We start from the raw sequence: 20,930 nt of genomic DNA on the forward strand, positions 1-20,930 counted from the left end.
ATTAGCAGTGCTTCTTTTAAAGAAGATGTGTTAGCAGTATTGGATGAATGCACCAGTGCCATAGAGGATTCTGACAATGACGATACTGTTAATCATACGGTAGTGTACATATATTTTTGTAGGTGTTCTTCAAATTAAAGAATATTTTAGCTTTCAATGGGCAAAGGACAGACTTACATATTTCATCTTGGTGTAATGAGTAGGATATATTTTAATTTTCCAAGTGTTTAAATGAATATATGAAATATGTTTCAAAAGTACCTAAAATGTAAGATCTGTTGGTTTCCACATAACTTTGTTTTTTGAATAAATCATTTTATAATTTGATTGTTGAGACCTTTATTCATATTGTGATTAAACAATTAGAAATGTTTTGTACACCTTTAAGCAATTCATTTGAATATTTATGGAAAACTTGATTGAAATAGACATTAGGTACATGATATTTCAAAAACCTGTTAATAACTACCTGTGGAGTTATTTCTTAGTGAAATTAGGGTAAATGATTAGAATTAATAATAATTAAACACAGCATGATCGATCTAATGTCATTTTGTAGAAATTGGAAACCTTATTCAGCCTTAAACATGTGCAGTCCTCCGGACCTTACAACACCAGTTATATTCCACAAGTGTCACAATGCTTGCTGAGGGTTAAAACTATTGAAGTTTACTTTCACAACCCTAAGAACAGAACAAGAGTGATCAAAGCCACCATTGGAAGAACATCAGATGTGAAATCGAAAGGTTGTGGATTTGGTTCCCACTGGTGTCCATTTGGTCATTTTTGTTCTGAATCTTTTTGGGATGGACTATAATCCATATTATGTACCTGGCATAACCTAATAAGCTGAAAGTCTATTTCAAATATTGAGACTATTATTTTAAAACACTTCTTGAAATTGAATTTTGTGTTATCTTAAATTGCTCGATTTGTTGAAGAATATCAGGGTTTTTTTTTTGTTTTTTTTTTTTTTTTTTTTTTTTTGGGTGGGGGAGAATACCCACCACAACCTGTAATAAACTAGAGCTCCCGTATTCCCATTATGTGAGGTGGGTGAAGGTTTGATGAAATATTGTCTGTCACATCATATAAAATAAATATGAAATTATGTGAATAAATTACTAAAACTACAATCTGTCTCTGAAAGTTTTCAACTTTCAAGTCTGCATCTCTGAAGGAGAAAACTGTTGGTTGTTAGAATTGGTTATACTTCAAAGTCACTCCCTTCCATTATGTATATTTCATGATTAAAGATTACAAATTCTCATATTTCAGAAATAACATTTTTTCATCAGATAAACTAATGTTGCTAGGATTGCCACTTAATATGAACTGTGAACTTAATTTCATCTTCAGATATCTCCTTTCTTCTTTCTAGAAATGTATGCAATAAGGCTTATCGCACCATCATTTAGCTTTGGGTGTTTAATTGTCTCTGAGGGAAGCCATGTTCTGTACTCATTTGACTGATAGAAGTTGTCTCGTCAGAGTTCTACATACTGTATTTACGTGAACAATCCCTGCATATTTTTTTTGAAAAGAATGAGGCATGAAATTGGGGTGCGGGTCTTATTTGCGTCAACGTTGGCAACACGCTCCTGGCTCACCTAGTTTTCGATATTGGGTGTACAGTTATGCTTTGTGTAACCTCAGACAGAAAACTGCCCCCATATGCCATATTTAAATGGAAAACAATTCAGACTTTTAATTTAAAACTGCCTGTACACTTTAAAAAACTACTATTTTACACAGTAATTATTAAATTCAAAATTTCTCTGTGTCACGATAGAATGCGTCTTCCAGAACATACAGTCTGCTTACTGTTAAGCAAAAAGCAAGAACATGTATGTTTGATTCAGACTAGTGTAATGATATTTTGAGGATAAATTTGGTAAGCAGTTGAAACTGAAGAATTTGACCGTTAAAATGGCTAGTATGGTCATTATGTAACTGGCAGCATAGTGACAAGTAGCAGCTCACCTCGTCAGGTCATTTACAGCAAGCAAAGGAGCAAGGACATGTTTGTTTGGTTCAGACTAGTGTAATATTATTTTAATGTGTGGATAAATTTGGTAACCAGTTGAAACTGAAGAATTTGACGGTTCAAATGGTCGGACGGGGTTAGGAGGAAATTCCAATTTATGTCAAAAGTCTCAGAAATATAACAGAGTTCAGGAAAGGGGAAATTTCAAGAAAAGAGCAGAAAATATTTTAAATTCAACATATAGTGACTAACTTAATAGGTGTTTATTTTATGAATTGAAAATTATTCTATTTTAAAGTGTTTTACTGAATGACAAAGTAAATGTAAATTTAGACACAAAGAAATATTTTATTCCTTTTTCAGATGTAAATAAGGACGTAAGTTCCAAGAGCAGAGCAGATTTTAAATTTTAGCATATAATGACTAATTATTTAAATAGGTTTTATTCGTTTTATGATTTGAAATTTTCTATTTTAATAAATGACATAGTAAGTAAGTAAAAGTCGAAACACAAAGAAATATTTTAACAATTTCAAGATTTATATATAATTGTTCTGTTGATAACTATAGTGGTACAAATGTATCAAGTCCAAAGATTTAGTTTTGATGTTTTTGGCACTGCTGAAGAAGAGAGTAGTTAGCTCTCAAAACATGTGCGGTGATTAAGTATAATAAAATTTGTAAAATATTGACAAGAAATTGAGTTGGCAAGCAAGCAAACTTAATTATAATCATTTCATACACAACAAACAATATTGTCAATGGCAATGAAACTGCATTGGTCTTTTTGTATGCCTAGCCCAAATGGACTTTTTAAAAGCAGATCACAGATCACGTAATTCAAAGTCCGATTTTTGCATCCCAATGACTTCGAATTAACGAGGCTTTACCATATCGCAAAACTAACATCCGAGTTTGCCGGTGTGTGTGTTTCAACTGTTTACATTGCACGAAAAAGAATTATCCACCACCGGTCGTGTTAATATCCACGTAAAGAGAAGATCGCGTGTGAAAAGTGTTTTAGATGTGGAGTGTAACGAATTTGTAAGTAATTTAGGAGAGGATTCTAGTGATGCAAGAGACAACGAATCTTTCAATCTAGAGGGAATTGAGCCTTCTGCAAGTTCAGATTAATGAAATACCTAGGCCTACTTGATAATTTTCATGGAAAATATATTTTATAGCAGTGATAATGTATTTCTCAAATATGTTCAGGCAAAGCAGCTGTATCCGTAAATTTACATGTTCACCGAGCTCGATAGCTGCAGTCGCTTAAGTGCGGCCATTATCCAGTAATCGGGAGATAGTGGGTTCGAGCCCCACTGTCGGCAGCCCTGAAGGTGGTTTTCCGTGGTTTCCCATTTTCACACTAGGCAAATGCTGGGGCTGTACCTTAATTAAGGCCACAGCTGCTTCCTTCCACTTCCTAGGCCTTTCCTGTCCCATCGTCACCATAAGACATATCTGTGTCAGTGCAACGTAAAGAAAAAAAAAATTACACGTTCATATATACGTAAAGACCACGCGGACCTCACGGAGTGATATGGAATGTTTGTTTATGCCTATGTTACTCTTTCAGTGGAAGGAATTTTAGTTCATTAAATTTTTTTCAAAATGAGCCTTCCTAAAATTAGGGTACGGGGATTATTCGCATAAATACAGTGTTAGTGTTGAATTCACTGTTGGTACAAACAGGTTGCTTTTCTTATACTTGATTTTAAATTTGTGTGGTAAACTGTAATTGCTGACATTATTAATTGTAATCTGTTTTGCCCTCAATACAAAATACATTGTAACAATTTTTTTAACCAATTTTTAAAATTTAAGAATATATACCATACACTAAGTTTTACAGAACAGAATATCATACTTTCACTGGAGGAAAACATGTTGACTAGTGTTACCTGCTGGTCAAGTGCTAAAATAATTAGAAAAACATAAGCCATATGCTCATAAATGTGCGTAAGTTTTATTGCATAACAGTTTAAGAATATTGTGATAACTTTGGATGGGTGCTAATAGCATTAATAAGAAACAGGAAATGTGCAATAAACCATGTTTGAGCATGGAAAAGAAATATTCAGCATGTTATAATTGATATACATACGTATGTATAATATTTGTATTTGTGCTTGACTATGAGGAATTGTATTCTAATCTTGTGTTTTATACAAGAATGCCTTGTACAGTCCACTTAACATACGTTTCAGTGATTCATTAACCATAATTTAAAAAAAAGAAAAAGACAGGGATAACTTGTCTTAATAGAGCAAAGCATGACAACATACTTGCTGTACAGTTAAAATTAGTACTCCTTTGTAAACCCTCTCATCCTTGTGTAGTAATTAAGTGAATGTATTTTGTATGATATGATATACTTTTTAATCTCAAAGAGATCAAAATATTTAGTCCAATTTAAAATTTTGTTAGTATTAAATGAAAGAATTGTGCATAAGTTAAATAAATATCTAAAAGATATTAATTAATAGGAAGAGATATTAAAAGTATCAAAAGAATGCTATGCTCCCACTTATTTCCATATAGCTATGAGGTATTATAAATAATCATTTATTCTTATAGATAATAAATTGTATGGGAGCCTAATATAACTTGCCTTGTAAGAGCTTATTTAAAAATTCAAATCCAGTCTTTTTATAAATATATAGGAAACTATATGAAATTGCTGGTTTATTTTAAATAATAGAGTTCTTAATATTATTTATTTGTTTGTTGACTATGGAATTTGTTTTGTGTATGAAGTTCTAATAAACTGTTAAATGCATAGCTGTTGACATAACAAGATTACGTATGTATACTTAATTATAGATTTAGTATTATAATATCAAGAATATACTGTATCAGTGTTTTATTGTACTTACATATACATGAATTTAATGAATGGTTGCAATGTGTTCGTTTTTTTCTTAATTGATATTTTCAGTCCCAAGCAACTCCTCTATGACTTAATGTGATCGAAGATTTGTTTATAATCATTTCTCAGATTGATTTATTTGTCTAAATGAGTTATAATGATAATGCTTTGGATGAGCTGATGTTTGGACAACTTATAGATCATAATTTAGTGTGTTTCATAGTAAAAATTTCACTTTTCACCAGAACAAAGTTGTTATTCTCCCATAAGGATTTGATATTAAATGTTACTATTTTAATTCATATTATCAGTTGCTGATTATTGGTTATTATTCCACCAAACGAGTTGGCCATGCAGTTAGCGGCATGCGGCTGTGAGCTTAAATTCGGGAGATAGTGGGTTTGAACCCCACTGTCAGAAGCCCTGAAGATGGTTTTCTGTGGTTTGCCATTTTCACACCAGGCAGATGTTAAAGCTGTACCTTAATTAAGGCCACGGCCACTTCCTTCCCACTTCTACCCCTTTTCTATCCTATCGTCGCCATAAGACCTATCCGTGTCGGTGCGACCTAAAGCAGATTGTAAAAACAGTGAAAAAATTATTAATCCATGATATTATATCAAGGGCCAGTCCTCAAGTATAGGGATGATGTCTCTGTCTCTTACCTTGAGGGTTTAGGTTTTGTTTTTCCATGGATTGTCATCTAGTCTAACAGTTAGAACAGAGTTCACCTGAATTTATGAGGTCAGATATAAAGCTGTCTGATATGAGAGAAAGTGGACCTGATCAAGGAAATCAAACAATACGCTAAGGAGTCATCACAAAATGTGACACTCCAGTATCTGTAGGACATCTGTTTGGGCTGCTGTTGTAGGATCAAGAATCTTAATAAGCTCTGCAGACCAGAAATATGGGTATTTTTAAAAAATTATTTTTATTAAGTGAATTCTCCTTGGAAATAAATGGTTATTGATTGTTGTAGGTTATTGTATTAATGAGAGCTAAAAGGATGAAAATCTAATAGCAAACACTTTTTAAAATGTATTTATTTATGTATTTATTTAATGACACATAAAACAGTTGAAAATTAATACATTATTAGACTTAAAAGGTTTAAAATGGATAAGTATAATATTTTGTTAATTTTTATTGGTCATTTAATGATGAATTTTACACTTGGAGAGGCCATAGTTGTGCAAAGGTACAGATGTGCATCGTGCAAGAAACTCCAAGTTGAAGAAATTTAGAAATGACACCTCCACTTGTGAAGAGACACAGGGCCCTAAGGCTCACTCAGCCTGCACCAAAAATGAGTCCCAGGTTAATAATGTTACTTGTTTTACGTCTTTCTTACTACTTTTATGGTTTTTGGAGACACCAGAATGTTGTCTCGCAGGAGTTCTTTTACATGCCAGTAAATCTACCAACATGAGGGTGATGTATGTGAGCCACTTCAAATACCACAAGACCTAACCAGAATCAAATCCATGAACCGAGTACCAGATTAGTTCTGTGGGGGCAAAGGCAACCAGGCATAGGTCTAACCACTCTATCCCACTAAATGCCAATGTTACAGGTAGAGAAAGTCTTTACCTTCCACTCCTCCAAGTATCTTCATAGGCTGTACAGAGATGGCTTTGCTTTGTTGTTCAGTGTTTTTATGTTCCACAAATAACTAGAAGAGGAGTAAATAATGTGGAAAGGCAAACAAAAGACAAATCCTCAGACGTTCTTCATTATTGTTATGACGTTTCTAACCTAAAAATATCAGAAATATGCAAAGAAATACAATCTTTGGAAGAGCTGCATGTGACCTAAAAAGGCAAATTATGACCAAACAGCTGGGCTGAGTGGCTCAGACGGTTTAGACGCTGGCCTTCTGACCTCAACTTGACAGGTTTGATCCTAGCTCACTCCGGTGGTATTTGAAGGTGTGTAAATACATCAGCCTTGTGTTTGTAGATTTACTGTACGTGAAAGAGCTCCTGCAGGACAAAATTCTGGCACCTCAGCATCTCCAGAAACAGTCAGAAGTAGTTAGTGGGACTAACATTTTTGTTGCCAAAGTCTTCTTTTCAAAACTTCCATTGGTTCAGATTACTTGAATAATGAAATGACTATTTTCCCAAGATATTAAAGAAAACAGATGAAAAATATTTAATAATAACATTTTCTATTTATATATTTCTTAGGAATAAGTGTTCATTTATTTATGTGTCTAAATAATTTAGAATTGAATAATTAAGAAACTGTTAAGGCTTTGATATTTGCAGCCATAAGATCTTTTGTTCATATGCATATGTTTTTCATCAAGGAATTAGATTATGAAATGAGTTACTCTATTTTAGACATCACTGCTGTAGAGCATGGTCAGATTGCCTGTACAGATCTAGTCCTGAGCCTATTCAGTGACTTCCATGTTCCTCTGTAATACAAGTAAAGTGTTATTAATCATTTTCTTTTATAAATAATAGACCTTGTAATACCAAAATAGACCATTAAAATCTTAAATTAGAGACTTATAAAAGCAAACATTGCAAAATAAGCCCCGAGAAACCAAACACACGAACAATTTGTTTAAACATTTTTCATCTATTTTCTTTAATATCTTGGGAAAATTGTTTCATTATTCAAGTAATCTGAACCAACAGTAAGAAATGGAAGTTTTGAAAAGAATGGCAACAAAAATACTCTAAAAAATGCAAAATATGCAGAATGCACGTATGCTTTAGTTACTACATGCTTCAGATGTCAGAGTAGGTATACTACCTGGGATAGCCCGACACAAATGTGGTTAATGTGGGGTATTCCCTTGTCAGCTTTGTGTCAAGATGTAATCCGAGGAGTTTAACATACATTAATTCATTCTCTTGATTTTTAAGGTTAAAAATTAGGTTTTGAGTTTTCCCTTCATTAAAGAGAAAACGATTTATGATTTAGCTTCCTGAAATGTGTGTTCAGACAACAACAATAGTTCATCAAGATTATGAGCTTAGAAAAGTAGTCATCTGCATATAAGATAGTATTTGTTTGTACATTCTCATCTAAGTCATTTATCATGATCAGAAAGGAAAAGGGACCAAGGACAGACCATTTAGGCACCCCATATTTAACCACAGATTCTTTTGAGGACACCCCATTTACGTCCACATACTGGGTTTGACCAAGGCTGCACTAGATAGACAGGCCACAAGGCTCGGACCGTGACGTCACGAGAGTGGCTGGCGTTCAGCATGGCAGTGTAGGGCCCGCTCTCACTTTCACCATGATATTGTTCATTTATTCAACCTTAATGATATAATTGAACACTCTTTCAATTGTGGCTTTACTTTACTCAGGCTTGTATACTACATGAGTTTTATGCGGGGAGAAAACTGGCTGGGCAGTATATGTGCATTTCTTTACTTAAAATTATGCTGACATCTGTCACTTGTAACTGAACACGGTATCATGTAAAAGATTAGAACGCATAATATGTATACAAATAGTTGTAATGGTACTAGGAAAGTACATGAAATAGTCTGAAACCTTTCTTAGAAATTAAGCTGCAACTTAAAACTTACCTAACAATTCCTAAGGTTTCAGTTTATACATTTTTATTTTCCTGGAGATTTCTTCTTCTTAGTCATGAGTTTGTCTACGGTAACTTTTCTATTGTTATTCAATAATATATTACAAAAGATGTATATACATTTGCCAACGAAATGTTTAAAACTATTTATTTAATCACTGCATGTTTTAAACATGACGTTTTCGTTTCCCAGAACATTGTTAACAAGCGAAATCAGAATTTTTTCTCTGAGAATCCTCATGTAAAAACATTAGGATACAGGTTTACATTTTGTAGCTCTAAAAGAGTCTGATACAACACCCTTTGGTCCAGGGCAGGAGCAAGTCAAGGCCGCACTAGATAGATTCAGATAGACATTTTTTTGTCTGACTCAGTGTTGTCAAAGTCAGGATTTGTCAGCTTGATTAAGCCAGTTATTTATTAAGATTTTAAATAAATGACCGGTATCAAACAATTATTTATTTTTTGTGTTTCGTCAAATGGGTTTTGAAAAGTGGTTTGTAAATTGCTCTTGCACAGCTTTTCAAACATTTTCCTACTAACACTGTTATTATTAGAAATGATGCCCAGTATTCGGGAGATAGTGGGTTCGAACCCTACTATCGGCAGCCCTGAAGATGGTTTTCCGTGGTTTCCCATTTTCACACCAGGCAAATGCTGGGACTGTCTGTACCTTAATTAAGGCCACGGACGCTTCCTTCCCACTCCTAGCCCTTTCCTGTCCCATCGTCGCCATAAGACCTACCTGTGTCAGTGCGACGTAAAGCAACTTGCCAAAAAAAAAAAAAGGTGCATGCTACCTTATAAGCTATAGGCCTATCTGTTAATACTTTAAAGACTTGCAAAGTTAGTTCTTCTGAGAAATGTCACGTTGAGTTCTTACATGGAAACAAATCAACAACGTCTTTATTTTTTTAAAGACTGGATGACAATATAAAAGTTTGTGCAGTTGTAGCTAATGTAGTGTTATTTTCTCCGCTTTTACTACTAAAAGCAACTCCCTCTACCTTTCCTCCTACCGGGCGATTTGGCCATGCGGTTAAGGGCGTGCGGCTGTGAACTTGCATCGGGAGATAGTGGGTTCGAATCCCACTGTCGGCAGCCCTGAAGATGGTTTTCCGTAGTTTCCCATTTTCACACCAGGCAAATGCTGGGGCTGTACCTTAATTAAGGCCACGGCCACTTCCTTCCAGCTGTTAGGCCTTTCCTATCCCATCGTCGCCATAAGACCTATCTGTGTCAGTGCTACATAAAGCCACTAGCAAAAACAAAAACAAAAAATAAAACCTTGCCTCCTTTATAGTTCAGCTCACGTTTTACGTAGACTCCATCCAACAAGTTACAATATCTTTCATGCTCCTTTAACAATTTTAGTTTCTTTTTCAAGTAATTCCAATGTGAATCAACAATACCTGAATTTTCCGTGCCTAGTTTTGCCTAGTTTCTTTTACGCCCCAGGAAATGCGAAAAATATTGAAGTGAACCATGTTGTTAGTATACAGGAGTAAGATACTTTCTTTGCAAAGGCAATATTTAACTGTTCCTTACAAAGTTATAATTTATCAGTAATGATACACTCATCAACTTCACTTTCAATTTAATCGATTATTTTGTGCACAGATTCTATTTTGTCGTGGACAGTCACTTTTGAGTTACAAGCAGGTCTAAACAGGAAGTTACAAATACTTTTCTAATTTGACCATTTTAATATCTTGCCCCCGTCACCTAATGCACGTATATCAGGGTTATCACTCATGAAAATATCATGTTTAATGGCTTTAAAATCAAGAGCCTTGTTTAATGTTAAGGAAGTACCAATCTTCGGAATATTTTCCTCAGTCATATACATTTTGAAAATACAGAGACTTTGGCTGTTAAAATTGACGAAAACTTTGTCCAAATCTAATTTGCGTTTAATACTGAAATTACCCTGAACGTCATCGAAGTCCTTGATCCTGTCATATTCTTCCTCAGCTTTCTTTCCTTCCTCTTCCCGTTTTTCAATTTCTTCTTGTCTTTGAATAGAATTTTTGCTCGGTGTTGGAAGATTTTTAGACAAATAGGCAGGCACATTTTCAAACTTAGGAATAGCATCGTTTGAGAGTTTTAAATGGTTAGATTTTACAGTTAATATAGACTCATCAGGTCTGTTAACAGAATCGTCCCTAATTACGAAACTTTGTCGAAGTATTTTATACACACAACTGAGCTTGCTGAAGGGACGAATTCGGTTCGATGGATGACTATGATCCACTTTTGTTTCCGAAACAAGTCAGTAGGAAATTTAAACACTGTTAAAGGCTGTTTTGAACTGTAATTGATTCTACAACCAGGTATACAACACGACGTGGCCATAATTCACAATGTTCACACACGTTCAAATCATTCAACACCGTCGATAACCTCACTGCTGCGAGGTTCAGATCAGCCTACAAGTCACTGGCGAGATGTGAAGCGGCTGGCGACTTGTGTAACGTAGCGCCCGAAGTGGAGGGGGAGCCTTATGGCCTGTCTATCTAGTTGGCCTTGGTTTGACCAAATATGTATGATCCAAAAAATTTAAGTTCACTTCCAGAAATGACATAATATGCTAATTTATCTAGTAGAATATCATGTGGTACACGATGAAAGGCCCTATTAAGGTCAAATAGGGAAACTTTAACACAATTTCCTTGCTCAAAATTACTCATTGTATAACCAATAACATCATCCTGTGCATTTATTGCTGATTTTCCTGAGATTTTAACAAGTTTATTAGACACAAAGTATTCATTCATAAATTTGTACTAGCATCACATATTCAAACATTTTAGAGAGAATAGGAACAATAGAGATTGAATGATAGCTGCTACATTCTGACCTATCACCATTTTTGTACACTGGAACTACCCTAGAAATTTTTAGTTGGTCTGCAAAGTAGCCAGTCTGAAGACAGGGATAGAGATAGAACTAATGAGTTGACTTCACATGACTTCATAAATCTTCCATGGTGATCCCAAAGAATCCCAAGTAGTGTGTGCTGTTTCAGGATCTTATTTACAATATGTATATTTTCATTAATTTTCAGGCATCTGTTAAAATAATAGTGCAAATAATAGTATCTTTCTGAACTTATAGTGTACTCAAAACATATGGGTCCTATTATTCTTTGGCAATATGTCAAATTTTCATAATGCAATGGAAATTCATATACACTGACTGACAGAGCAAATGCAACACCAAGAAGGAGTGGTTCGAAAGGGATGAAAGTTGAGGAAAAAACAGAGACGGCACGGACGAATAATTGATGTTTATTTCAAACCGATATGCAGGTTACACAATGCGCATGGCATCGACTCATTAGGATGTAGGACCACCGCGAGCAGCGATGCACGCAGAAACACGTCGAGGTACAGAGTCAATAAGAGTGCGGATGGTGTCCTGAGGGATGGTTCTCCATTCTCTGTCAACCATTTGCCACAGTTGGTCGTCCGTACGAGGCTGGGGCAGAGTTTGCAAACGGCGTCCAATGAGATCCCACACGTGTTCGATTGGTGAGAGATCCGGAGAGTACGCTGGCTACGGAAGCATCTGTACACCTCGTAGAGCCTGTTGGGAGATGCGAGCAGTGTGTGGGCGGGCATTATCCTGCTGAAACAGAGCATTGGGCAGCCCCTGAAGGTACGGGAGTGCCACCGGCCGCAGCACATGCTGCACGTAGCGGTGGGCATTTGACGTGCCTTGAATACGCACTAGAGGTGACGTGGAATCATACGCAATAGCGCCCCAAACCATGATGCCGCGTTGTCTAGCGGTAGGGCGCTCCACAGTTACTGCCGGATTTGACCTTTCTCCACGCCGACGCCACACTCGTCTGCGGTGACTATCACTGACAGAACAGAAGCGTGACTCATCGGAGAACACGACGTTCCGCCATTCCCTCATCCAAGTCGCTCTAGCCTGGCACCATGCCAGGCGTGCACGTCTATGCTGTGGAGTCAATGGTAGTCTTCTGAGCGGACGCCGGGAGTGCAGGCCTCCTTCAACCAATAGACGGGAAATTGTTCTGGTCGATATTGGAACAGACAGGGTGTCTTGCACATGCTGAAGAATGGCGGTTGACGTGGCGTGCGGGGCTGCCACCGCTTGGTGGCGGATGCGCCGATCCTCGCGTGCTGACGTCACTCGGGCTGCGCCTGGACCCCTCGCACGTGCCACATGTCCCTGCGCCAACCATCTTCGCCACAGGCGCTGCACCGTGGACACATCCCTATGGGTATCGGCTGCGATTTGACGAAGCGACCAACCTGCCCTTCTCAGCCCGATCACCATACCCCTCGTAAAGTCGTCTGTCTGCTGGAAATGCCTCCGTTGACGGCGGCCTGGCATTCTTAGCTATACACGTGTCCTGTGGCACACGACAACACGTTCTACAATGACTGTCGGCTGAGAAATCACGGTACGAAGTGGGCCATTCGCCAACGCCGTGTCCCATTTATCGTTCGCTACGTGCGCAGCACAGCGGCGCATTTCACATCATGAGCATACCTCAGTGACGTCAGTCTACCCTGCAATTGGCATAAAGTTCTGACCACTCCTTCTTGGTGTTGCATTTGCTCTGTCAGTCAGTGTATTAATTGGGGAATTTCTGTGTTTTGGTGCCTATTATTCTGTAAATAAACATGATCATGTAAAATAAATCATGCTTCATCTGAGAAAATTATTAATTGTGTGATCATCAGTTCCACTACCACTGTTCTGTAAAATCCAATTACAAAACTTCACTTGACTAGCATTATCTCATGGTTGTAATTTTTGGACTATGGACACTTTTTCAGTTTCAGTAATAGAATCAAGCTGTAAGAAAAACTAGTGCAGGAGTTTGCAGACAAAATTATTCCTAAAAGGCTCTGTTCTTAGGCCAGTTTTGCTGTAAGAGAATGGAAACTTTATGGTGTTGGTTGTAGTGATCATTGTGATTGCTGTGTTAAGAGGTGAAACAAGAAAATGATCAGCCTCAAAACTGGATGATCTCCAAATTATTCAAAGTCTGGGAATAGCATATATATACATATTAAGTATATAGGAGTTATGCCAGGATAATAGAATAGAGTACTTCCATCCCCTAGTTCTGGATCACCTGAAACTAGGGAGAGATCACTCTTTTATTGCAATTCATTAAAGTTTGATACATGCAGTACATTTTCCTCTTATAATTATTTGACTATTACTACACTCAATATAATATATTTTGTCCTAGACGTTAACAGTGCTATATTGTCTAGGACAACATGTATCTTCCCTTTCCTTAGCTTATTGAATGCTTACTTTTGTGTCAAAAGTCTTTTGGAGTATCCTACCATTAACAAGATGCCTTACTTAATGGCTGAATTATGAATAGAAGGTAATGACATGACAGTACAACAATGTATATATTACTACATTTGATATTATGTTTAACCTACTAGTAATTATATTCGTTATTCTAGGACACGCAGGCCTCTTTTCCATCTTATCCTTCATTATTCTCATTTATATTTGTCTTGATTCTTTAATTTCCTTTTTCCACATAATTTTTAACATACAAAAAAATGTGCTATTCTTCCCAGTGTAATCCATTTTTTATATAATAGTTTAGCAGTTGTATAGAATTCTCTCTCACTTTCTATTTTTATTTTTATTTCACTTCCCAGATGTTTTACTCTCAGTCGGTCACCCTACAAACTCTTAATAGATGCGCTTCTTCCATTTCTTCTCCACAGAGTAGACATTAATTTTCGTTATTTCTCTCTCACTGGCCCTCGTTTTTATAAATTCCCATTATCCACCACACCGTTTCTCTCACTTCTCTGTTAGGAAGCCTTTCTCTCCTTATTGTCATATTGTGTATAGTTTTTGCAAAATTCTAGCAGTGTCCTTTTAGTTCTTCATTCTGCCATAATCATCTGTTTCTCTATATCCTTTCCTCCGACCATTACTTTCTTACTGAATTCCTTATCTTTATACTGAATCTCTTTGCCCCAGTAGCTTCCCATTCCTATTCTGTTGAGCATCCTTTTCACTTTTGTCAGCCAGTAATCATCCTTTAAGTGTTCTGTCTGTTGTTTGTATACTAAATTCCGTATTTACCTCCCTTCTCCCCTTCTTAATCTTAACCAATATTTTATTACTTTCCTGGCAATATCTGCTTGAATGTTTATATCCTCACATAATCTTCTAACTCCACGATTGGCTGTGCAATCTGAAAGTCCCATAATTATTTTGCAGAAATGGCAGGATAATATTTGTAGCAAAAAGATACTAAACTACAGTTAAATACATTAGATGAAGCTGTGGTTCATCTTAAGATGATGAAGATAATGTAAGACAAATGGAGGAGAGGAGTTTTCCATGGAAAGAATGGGCAACTTAGAAAGCAATTGCTAGACTTTATATTAAATGATTTGTAGGTAAGACTCAAGAAACTAGGAGAGACAACAGAGCTAGCTGCAAATAGGGCATTATGGAGGTATTTAGTTGAGACATACAGAGTGCTGAAAGGCTTAACAGTCTATAATGAAGAGTGTCCGAATTTTATTTCTCATACAACCAAGTGAGTTGGTTTTGCGTTGCGAGTCACGTGGCTGTGAATTTGCATTTGGGAGATGGTGGGTTTGAATCCCAGCCTTGACAGCCCTGAAGATGGTTTGCCATGGTTTCCCATTTTCACACCAGGTAAATCAGGCTGTACGTTAATTAAGGCTAGAGCCGCTACATTCCCAATCCCGGCCCTTTCCCATCTCTGCGTCTCAAAAAATCTGTTATTTATCATTATTATTATTATTATTTTATTTTTATCCCCATACCTTTAACTTCATACCTTCTACCGCTAGCATATTCTTTCATATTCATTTGAATTTTAATTCTTTTTAGATCATCTATACTGTATTGTGGTTGAAGACTATATTGTTACTTTCCTTCTGATGTTGTGTACTCTGTATCATATTCATGGGCATGAAAATGTTCTGATATCTATAAGGGTTTCAGTACCATACCTTCCTCATGTAATTGAAACTGTTCATTGTATCTGTTCGGAAACAATTGAGTTTCTGTTATTTGAATTGTTGGTCAATTTAAAAAAATAAATAGACTGTTGTAGTTTCTCTTGACTCAGAATTTTTATCTTTCAGGCAATCATCAATCCACATATCCCAATGTGAAGCCCCTTGAAATGGGTAGTGCTGAAAATATCTTCATCAAGTTGCCAAAAAGTAGAGGTATCAGTCCTACACTCCATATGTGCCAATTGTGTGGCAAAATCGTTCGCAATAAATGGCATCACTATCGTTTCCATAACCCTGAGTATTACAAGTGTTTATTGTGCCACACAGTTCATAACCGCAAAGATCATCTCAAATCCCACATGAAAGTGAAACATAATATTGACTCGTTTACATCTCCATGATATGGCAATGGCAGTTTTGTGTGAATGTAACAGAAGAAACTAGAAGAAACTTTCTCACTAGTGAGAAGTGAAACTTTGGCATGACTTCTTCCTTTTGTACCTGAGATTGAAGCTGAGCATTAGTAGAACTTAAGTGCCATTTTATACCCTCTAAAACTGTGTTTGGTATAAATAGTAAGATCATGAATTAAAAGTTATATGACATTCACCTGGTAACCTTAAAGATTTTGTCTTCATTTCTATCAGTTTAGTCCATTTTTGAATACATTATCAAATTTTCATCATGTGGAAGTGCAAACAGGAAATACATTTTTGAGCATAATATTTTAGACCAGAGATATTTGTAATTTATATAGAGGAAATCGGTTTTCATTACAAGTTCATAGTTCTTGTCAGTTTTTCAAGTAAATTTTTCAACACTGTTATACATTACTATATATATAAATGGAAGTCAGTTGGTACAATCAATCAATCTATCTATATATGTATGTATATGTAAAGGTATAAAAATGAGAATACACATGAATTAATGATGTACTTCCAGGCATCTTAGAAACTTAAAACATGGTACCAGAGAAGCTGATGACTTCAGGTTCCCTAGAAAAATTGAAAATTCCCAAAATTTCCTGAGGGAGCCAGGCTGGGGGGGGGGGGTTCAAATTTGTGGGTCAGCATAACAGTGCAATTGTAAGCATTTCTTTCACCTAGTCTGATACATTTTTCCAAAGTGATAACTTATAGTTTTCATGAGTTTAAAAGTTTCCTCAAAATCCAAATTAAATTTTAACATCAAACCTTGAGAAAATGTTGAGGGATCTTTTTGAGATATTAACAATGGTATTAAATGGAACTCGATGTGAAGCGATCTGTACAAAAGTATAAAAATTACAATAGACGTGAATTAATGAGGCACTTTGAGGCATCCTACAAACTTAGAACTTGGTACCAGAGAAGTTGATGCCCGTAGGATCCCTAAAAGAACAGAAAATTCTCAAAATTTCATGAGGGGGCCAAGCTGGGTGGGTTTCAAAATTGGGGCCCAGCATAAGAAGGCAAGTATAAGCATTTCTTTCACCAAGTCAGATATATTTATCCAAAGCGATAACCTTCAGATTTCATGGGCTTAGAAGTTTCCTGCAAGTCCAAATTATGTTTTAACATCAACTGTTAGAAAATACTCCTCATCCCTTAGGAGTTGCCATTCAAATTATATGTACATGGTTCTTCTAAGAACCATAAGATAAGTAAATGTTCTTATACACATCAACTTCCATTTATCCTCCAAAATATCTTGAAAACAACACTTTTGCAGGGTTTGATGTTAAAAATGAATTAGAAATGAATTAGGACTGATAAGTCCACGAAAACTCTAGGTCATTGTTGCTTTGGGGGAAAAGATCCGACTGGGTGAAAAAATGCTTACACTTCCGTATTTATGGTCAGCCCCAAATTTGAAACCTTGCGTCAGCTTCTCTGGCATGCCTGGAAGGAGCTCATTAATTCATGTCTATTTTCATTTTTAAACGAGTACGTGTAGATCAATTCACATTGAATTCTATTTATTAGTACCCTTAATATTTCGAAAATTTTCTCAACTGTTTTTCAGAGTTTGATGCTAATTGCTGCTAATGACTCACCATGTGTATAGGAGAATGATGGAAAATGAATGTATGTGAGGTGAAGAGAGCAACCGTCTATGGAATATATTTGTTACACTTCACAAAATGGACATCATCGATGTTCAAGAACTGTTCAGAACAGACAGGCACTACACCGTGATCTCAAAAGTTCAGGCCAACAAGATCAAAGGCAAACTTCTAGGGAGTTGTAAAAGAATCAATGATCATTTCTTAAAATATTAATCGCACTGACCTGGATTTTACTCTCTTGGTATTTTCATCAGTGTCCAGATCTCTACTGCATATGTCAGTATAGGACAATGATACATGTTATACTACAGTTCATTACACTTCCTTGGTACTTCTTTCCTCCACAACAGGTCTCTCACACTCTGGTAAAATACATTTCCCCATTGTATCCTTTTACTGATCTCCACATTCAATCCTGCATCAGTTTACTTCTGAAGTACCTGAAGCTTTCCACAATTTCAAGGACTATTCCCCAATTTTTGCATTGCCTTTCTCTTCTCTTTCTCCTCTAGGGAACACCAATACCTTGCTTTTCTCCACATTTATTTTCATTGCATAAGTACCGATATACTCACTCAGCAAATCCAGTTGACCGTGTACTTCTTCTCCATTTGCTTCCCACATCATAATGTCACCTGCAAACTTCACCTTCAGCTCCCTCTTCCTATATTTTCCCTTATCCATACCATTATAAACAACAATGGCAACAGCACACTTCCCTGTCTTAGTCGAGTTACATTTCAAAACCATTCTGCCCTACCCAGAGGAGTCTAGACACTGCTGTTACAACTTTTATAAATTACTTGCATGTATTCGATCATTTATTTTCTCGATACTTTCTGCTTTATTATTTTCCATCTCTTTTCTCTGGAGATACTATCTTGTGCTTTTTCTAAATTGAGGAATGTCATCATCATTCCTATTGCTTTTCTATCTTCTATCTCATAATGTCCGGCTCCATGGCTAAATGGTTAGCGTGCTGGCCTTTGGTCGCACGGGTCCTGGGTTTGATTCCCGGCAGGATTGGGAATTTTAACCATCATTGGTTAATTTCGCTGGCACGGGGGCTGGGTGTATGTGTTGTCTTCATCATCATTTCGTCATCACGACGCGCAGGTCGCCTACGGGCGTCAAATCAAAAGACCTGCACCTGGCGAGCCGAACATGTCCTTGGACACTCCCAGCACTAAAAGCCATACGCCATTTCATTTCATCTCGTACTGATGATGGGATGTTGTGCTGAATCTTCCATTGAAGTCATATTGCACTTCTAATTCTCCTTCCACCTTTCTCCTCATTCTCTTTTCTATTGCTGACTGTTTCTCCAACAGATGGCATTAAGAGTAGGTGAAGTTTTGTCTGACCCTGTAATAGTTGAGAGGGGAGTTCCTCAGGGCAGTGTTATCGGACCTTTATCTTTTCTTATATATATAAATGATATGAGTAAAGGAGTGGAATCGGAGGTAAGGCTTTTTGCGGATGATGTTATTCTCTATAGAGTGATAAATAAGTTACAAGATTGTGAGCAACTGCAACGTGACCTCGAAAATGTTGTGAGATGGACAGCAGGCAATGGTATGTTGATAAACGGGGTAAAAAGTCAGGTTGTGAGTTTCACAAATAGGAAAAGTCCTCTCAGTTTTAATTACTGCGTTGATGGGGTGAAAGTTCCTTTTGGGGATCATTGTAAGTATCTAGGTGTTAATATAAGGAAAGATCTTCATTGGGGTAATCACATAAATGGGATTGTAAATAAAGGGTACTGATCTCTGCACATGGTTAAGAGGGTGTTTAGGGGTTGTAGTAAGGATGTAAAGGAGAGGGCATATAAGTCTCTGGTAAGACCCCAACTAGAGTATGGTTCCAGTGTATGGGACCCTCACCAGGATTACCTGATTCAAGAACTGGAAAAAATCCAAAGAAAAGCAGCTCGATTTGTTCTGAGTGATTTCCGACAAAAGAGTAGCGTTACAAAAATGTTGCAATGTTTGGGTTGGGAAGAATTGAGAGAAAGAAGAAGAGCTGCTCGACTAAGTGGTATGTCAGATCAAAAATTAGATGGATGGCTTTTCCGGCGTTTGCTCTATTAACCAGCGTTTCGTCTTAGGTCTGACACTAGACTCTTCAGAGTGGGATGTGTCATACCCTACCCACTGACGCTGGGGTGTATGCAGTTGAACTTATCAGAAGCTTATTTATGAAGCACAGTCTGATAACTGCATACGGGAGACAAAACTCCACAATGGAATTAATGCCCGCCTAGCAATTCCAAATGGAAATTCTAAGTTCCCATGGAGGGAATTAGATTCTTTTCCACCAATAGAGCATATCAAAAATCAGATCAAAAATTAGATGGATGGCTTTTCCGGCGTTTGCTCTATTAACCAGCGTTTCGTCTTAGGTCTGACACTAGACTCTTCAGAGTGGGATGTGTCAGACCCTACCCACTGACGCTGGGGTGTATGCAGGTGAACTTATCAGAAGCTTATTTATGAAGCACAGTCTGATAACTGCATACGGGAGACAAAACTCCACAATGGAATTAATGCCCGCCTAGCAATTCCAAATGGAAATTCTAAGTTCCCATGGAGGGAATTAGATTCTTTTCCACCAATAGAGCATATCAAAAATCAGATCAAAAATTAGATGGATGGCTTTTCCGGCGTTTGCTCTCCCGTATGCAGTTATCAGACTGTGCTTCATAAATAAGCTTCTGATAAGTTCACCTGCATACACCCCAGCGTCAGTGGGTAGGGTCTGACACATCCCACTCTGAAGAGTCTAGTGTCAGACCTAAGACGAAACGCTGGTTAATAGAGCAAACGCCGGAAAAGCCATCCATCTAATTTTTGATCTGATTTTTGATATGCTCTATTGGTGGAAAAGAATCTAATTCCCTCCATGGGAACTTAGAATTTCCATAAGTGGTATGTTCCGAGCTGTCAGCGGAGAGATGGCGTGGAATGACATTAGTAGACGAATAAGTTTGAATGGCGTTTATAAAAGTAGGAAAGATCACAATATGAAGATAAAGTTGGAATTCAAGAGGACAAACTGGGGCAAATATTCATTTATAGGAAGGGGAGTTAGGGATTGGAATAACTTACCAAGGGAGATGTTCAATAAATTTCCAATTTCTTTGAAATCATTTTGGAAAAGGCTAGGAAAGCAACAGATAGGGAATCTGCCACCTGGGCGACTGCCCTAAATGCAGATCAGTATTGATTGATTGATTGAAGATCCAGAAATACTTTTGATCATAGCTCCATTCTTTTCATTCTGTATGATTATCAATCTCAAACTGTATCCTTTATCCTAAGCAAGGTTTAAATATATTTTAAGGATTTTAAAATACATGACCATAGTGGTACACCTGTATTTTCATGTCCACAATCATGCATACTCATGGAAACAAACAATAAAGTAGA

General features: G+C 36.8%; 1 protein-coding gene across 3 annotated transcripts in view; it reads left to right on the forward strand.

Annotated features, from left to right (window-relative positions):
* The window catches only part of LOC136866151 (protein tramtrack, beta isoform), a 625,536-nt gene that overhangs the window by 496,571 nt on the left and 108,035 nt on the right, over positions 1 to 20,930 (forward strand). The window contains exon 5 of one of the 3 annotated variants that reach the window (XM_067142861.2): positions 15,579 to 16,057. The exons of the other annotated variants lie outside the window; for them this stretch is intronic. Coding sequence (XP_066998962.1) covers positions 15,579 to 15,853 — 275 coding nt within the window. The 3' untranslated portion in view covers positions 15,854 to 16,057. Of the gene's footprint in view, positions 1 to 15,578; positions 16,058 to 20,930 lie in introns of those variants that run through there. 3 annotated transcript variants of the gene reach the window in all.

Source organism: Anabrus simplex, chromosome 3 (assembly GCF_040414725.1).
Source record: "Anabrus simplex isolate iqAnaSimp1 chromosome 3, ASM4041472v1, whole genome shotgun sequence".
In the NCBI taxonomy this organism is placed as follows: Eukaryota; Metazoa; Arthropoda; class Insecta; order Orthoptera; family Tettigoniidae; genus Anabrus; species Anabrus simplex.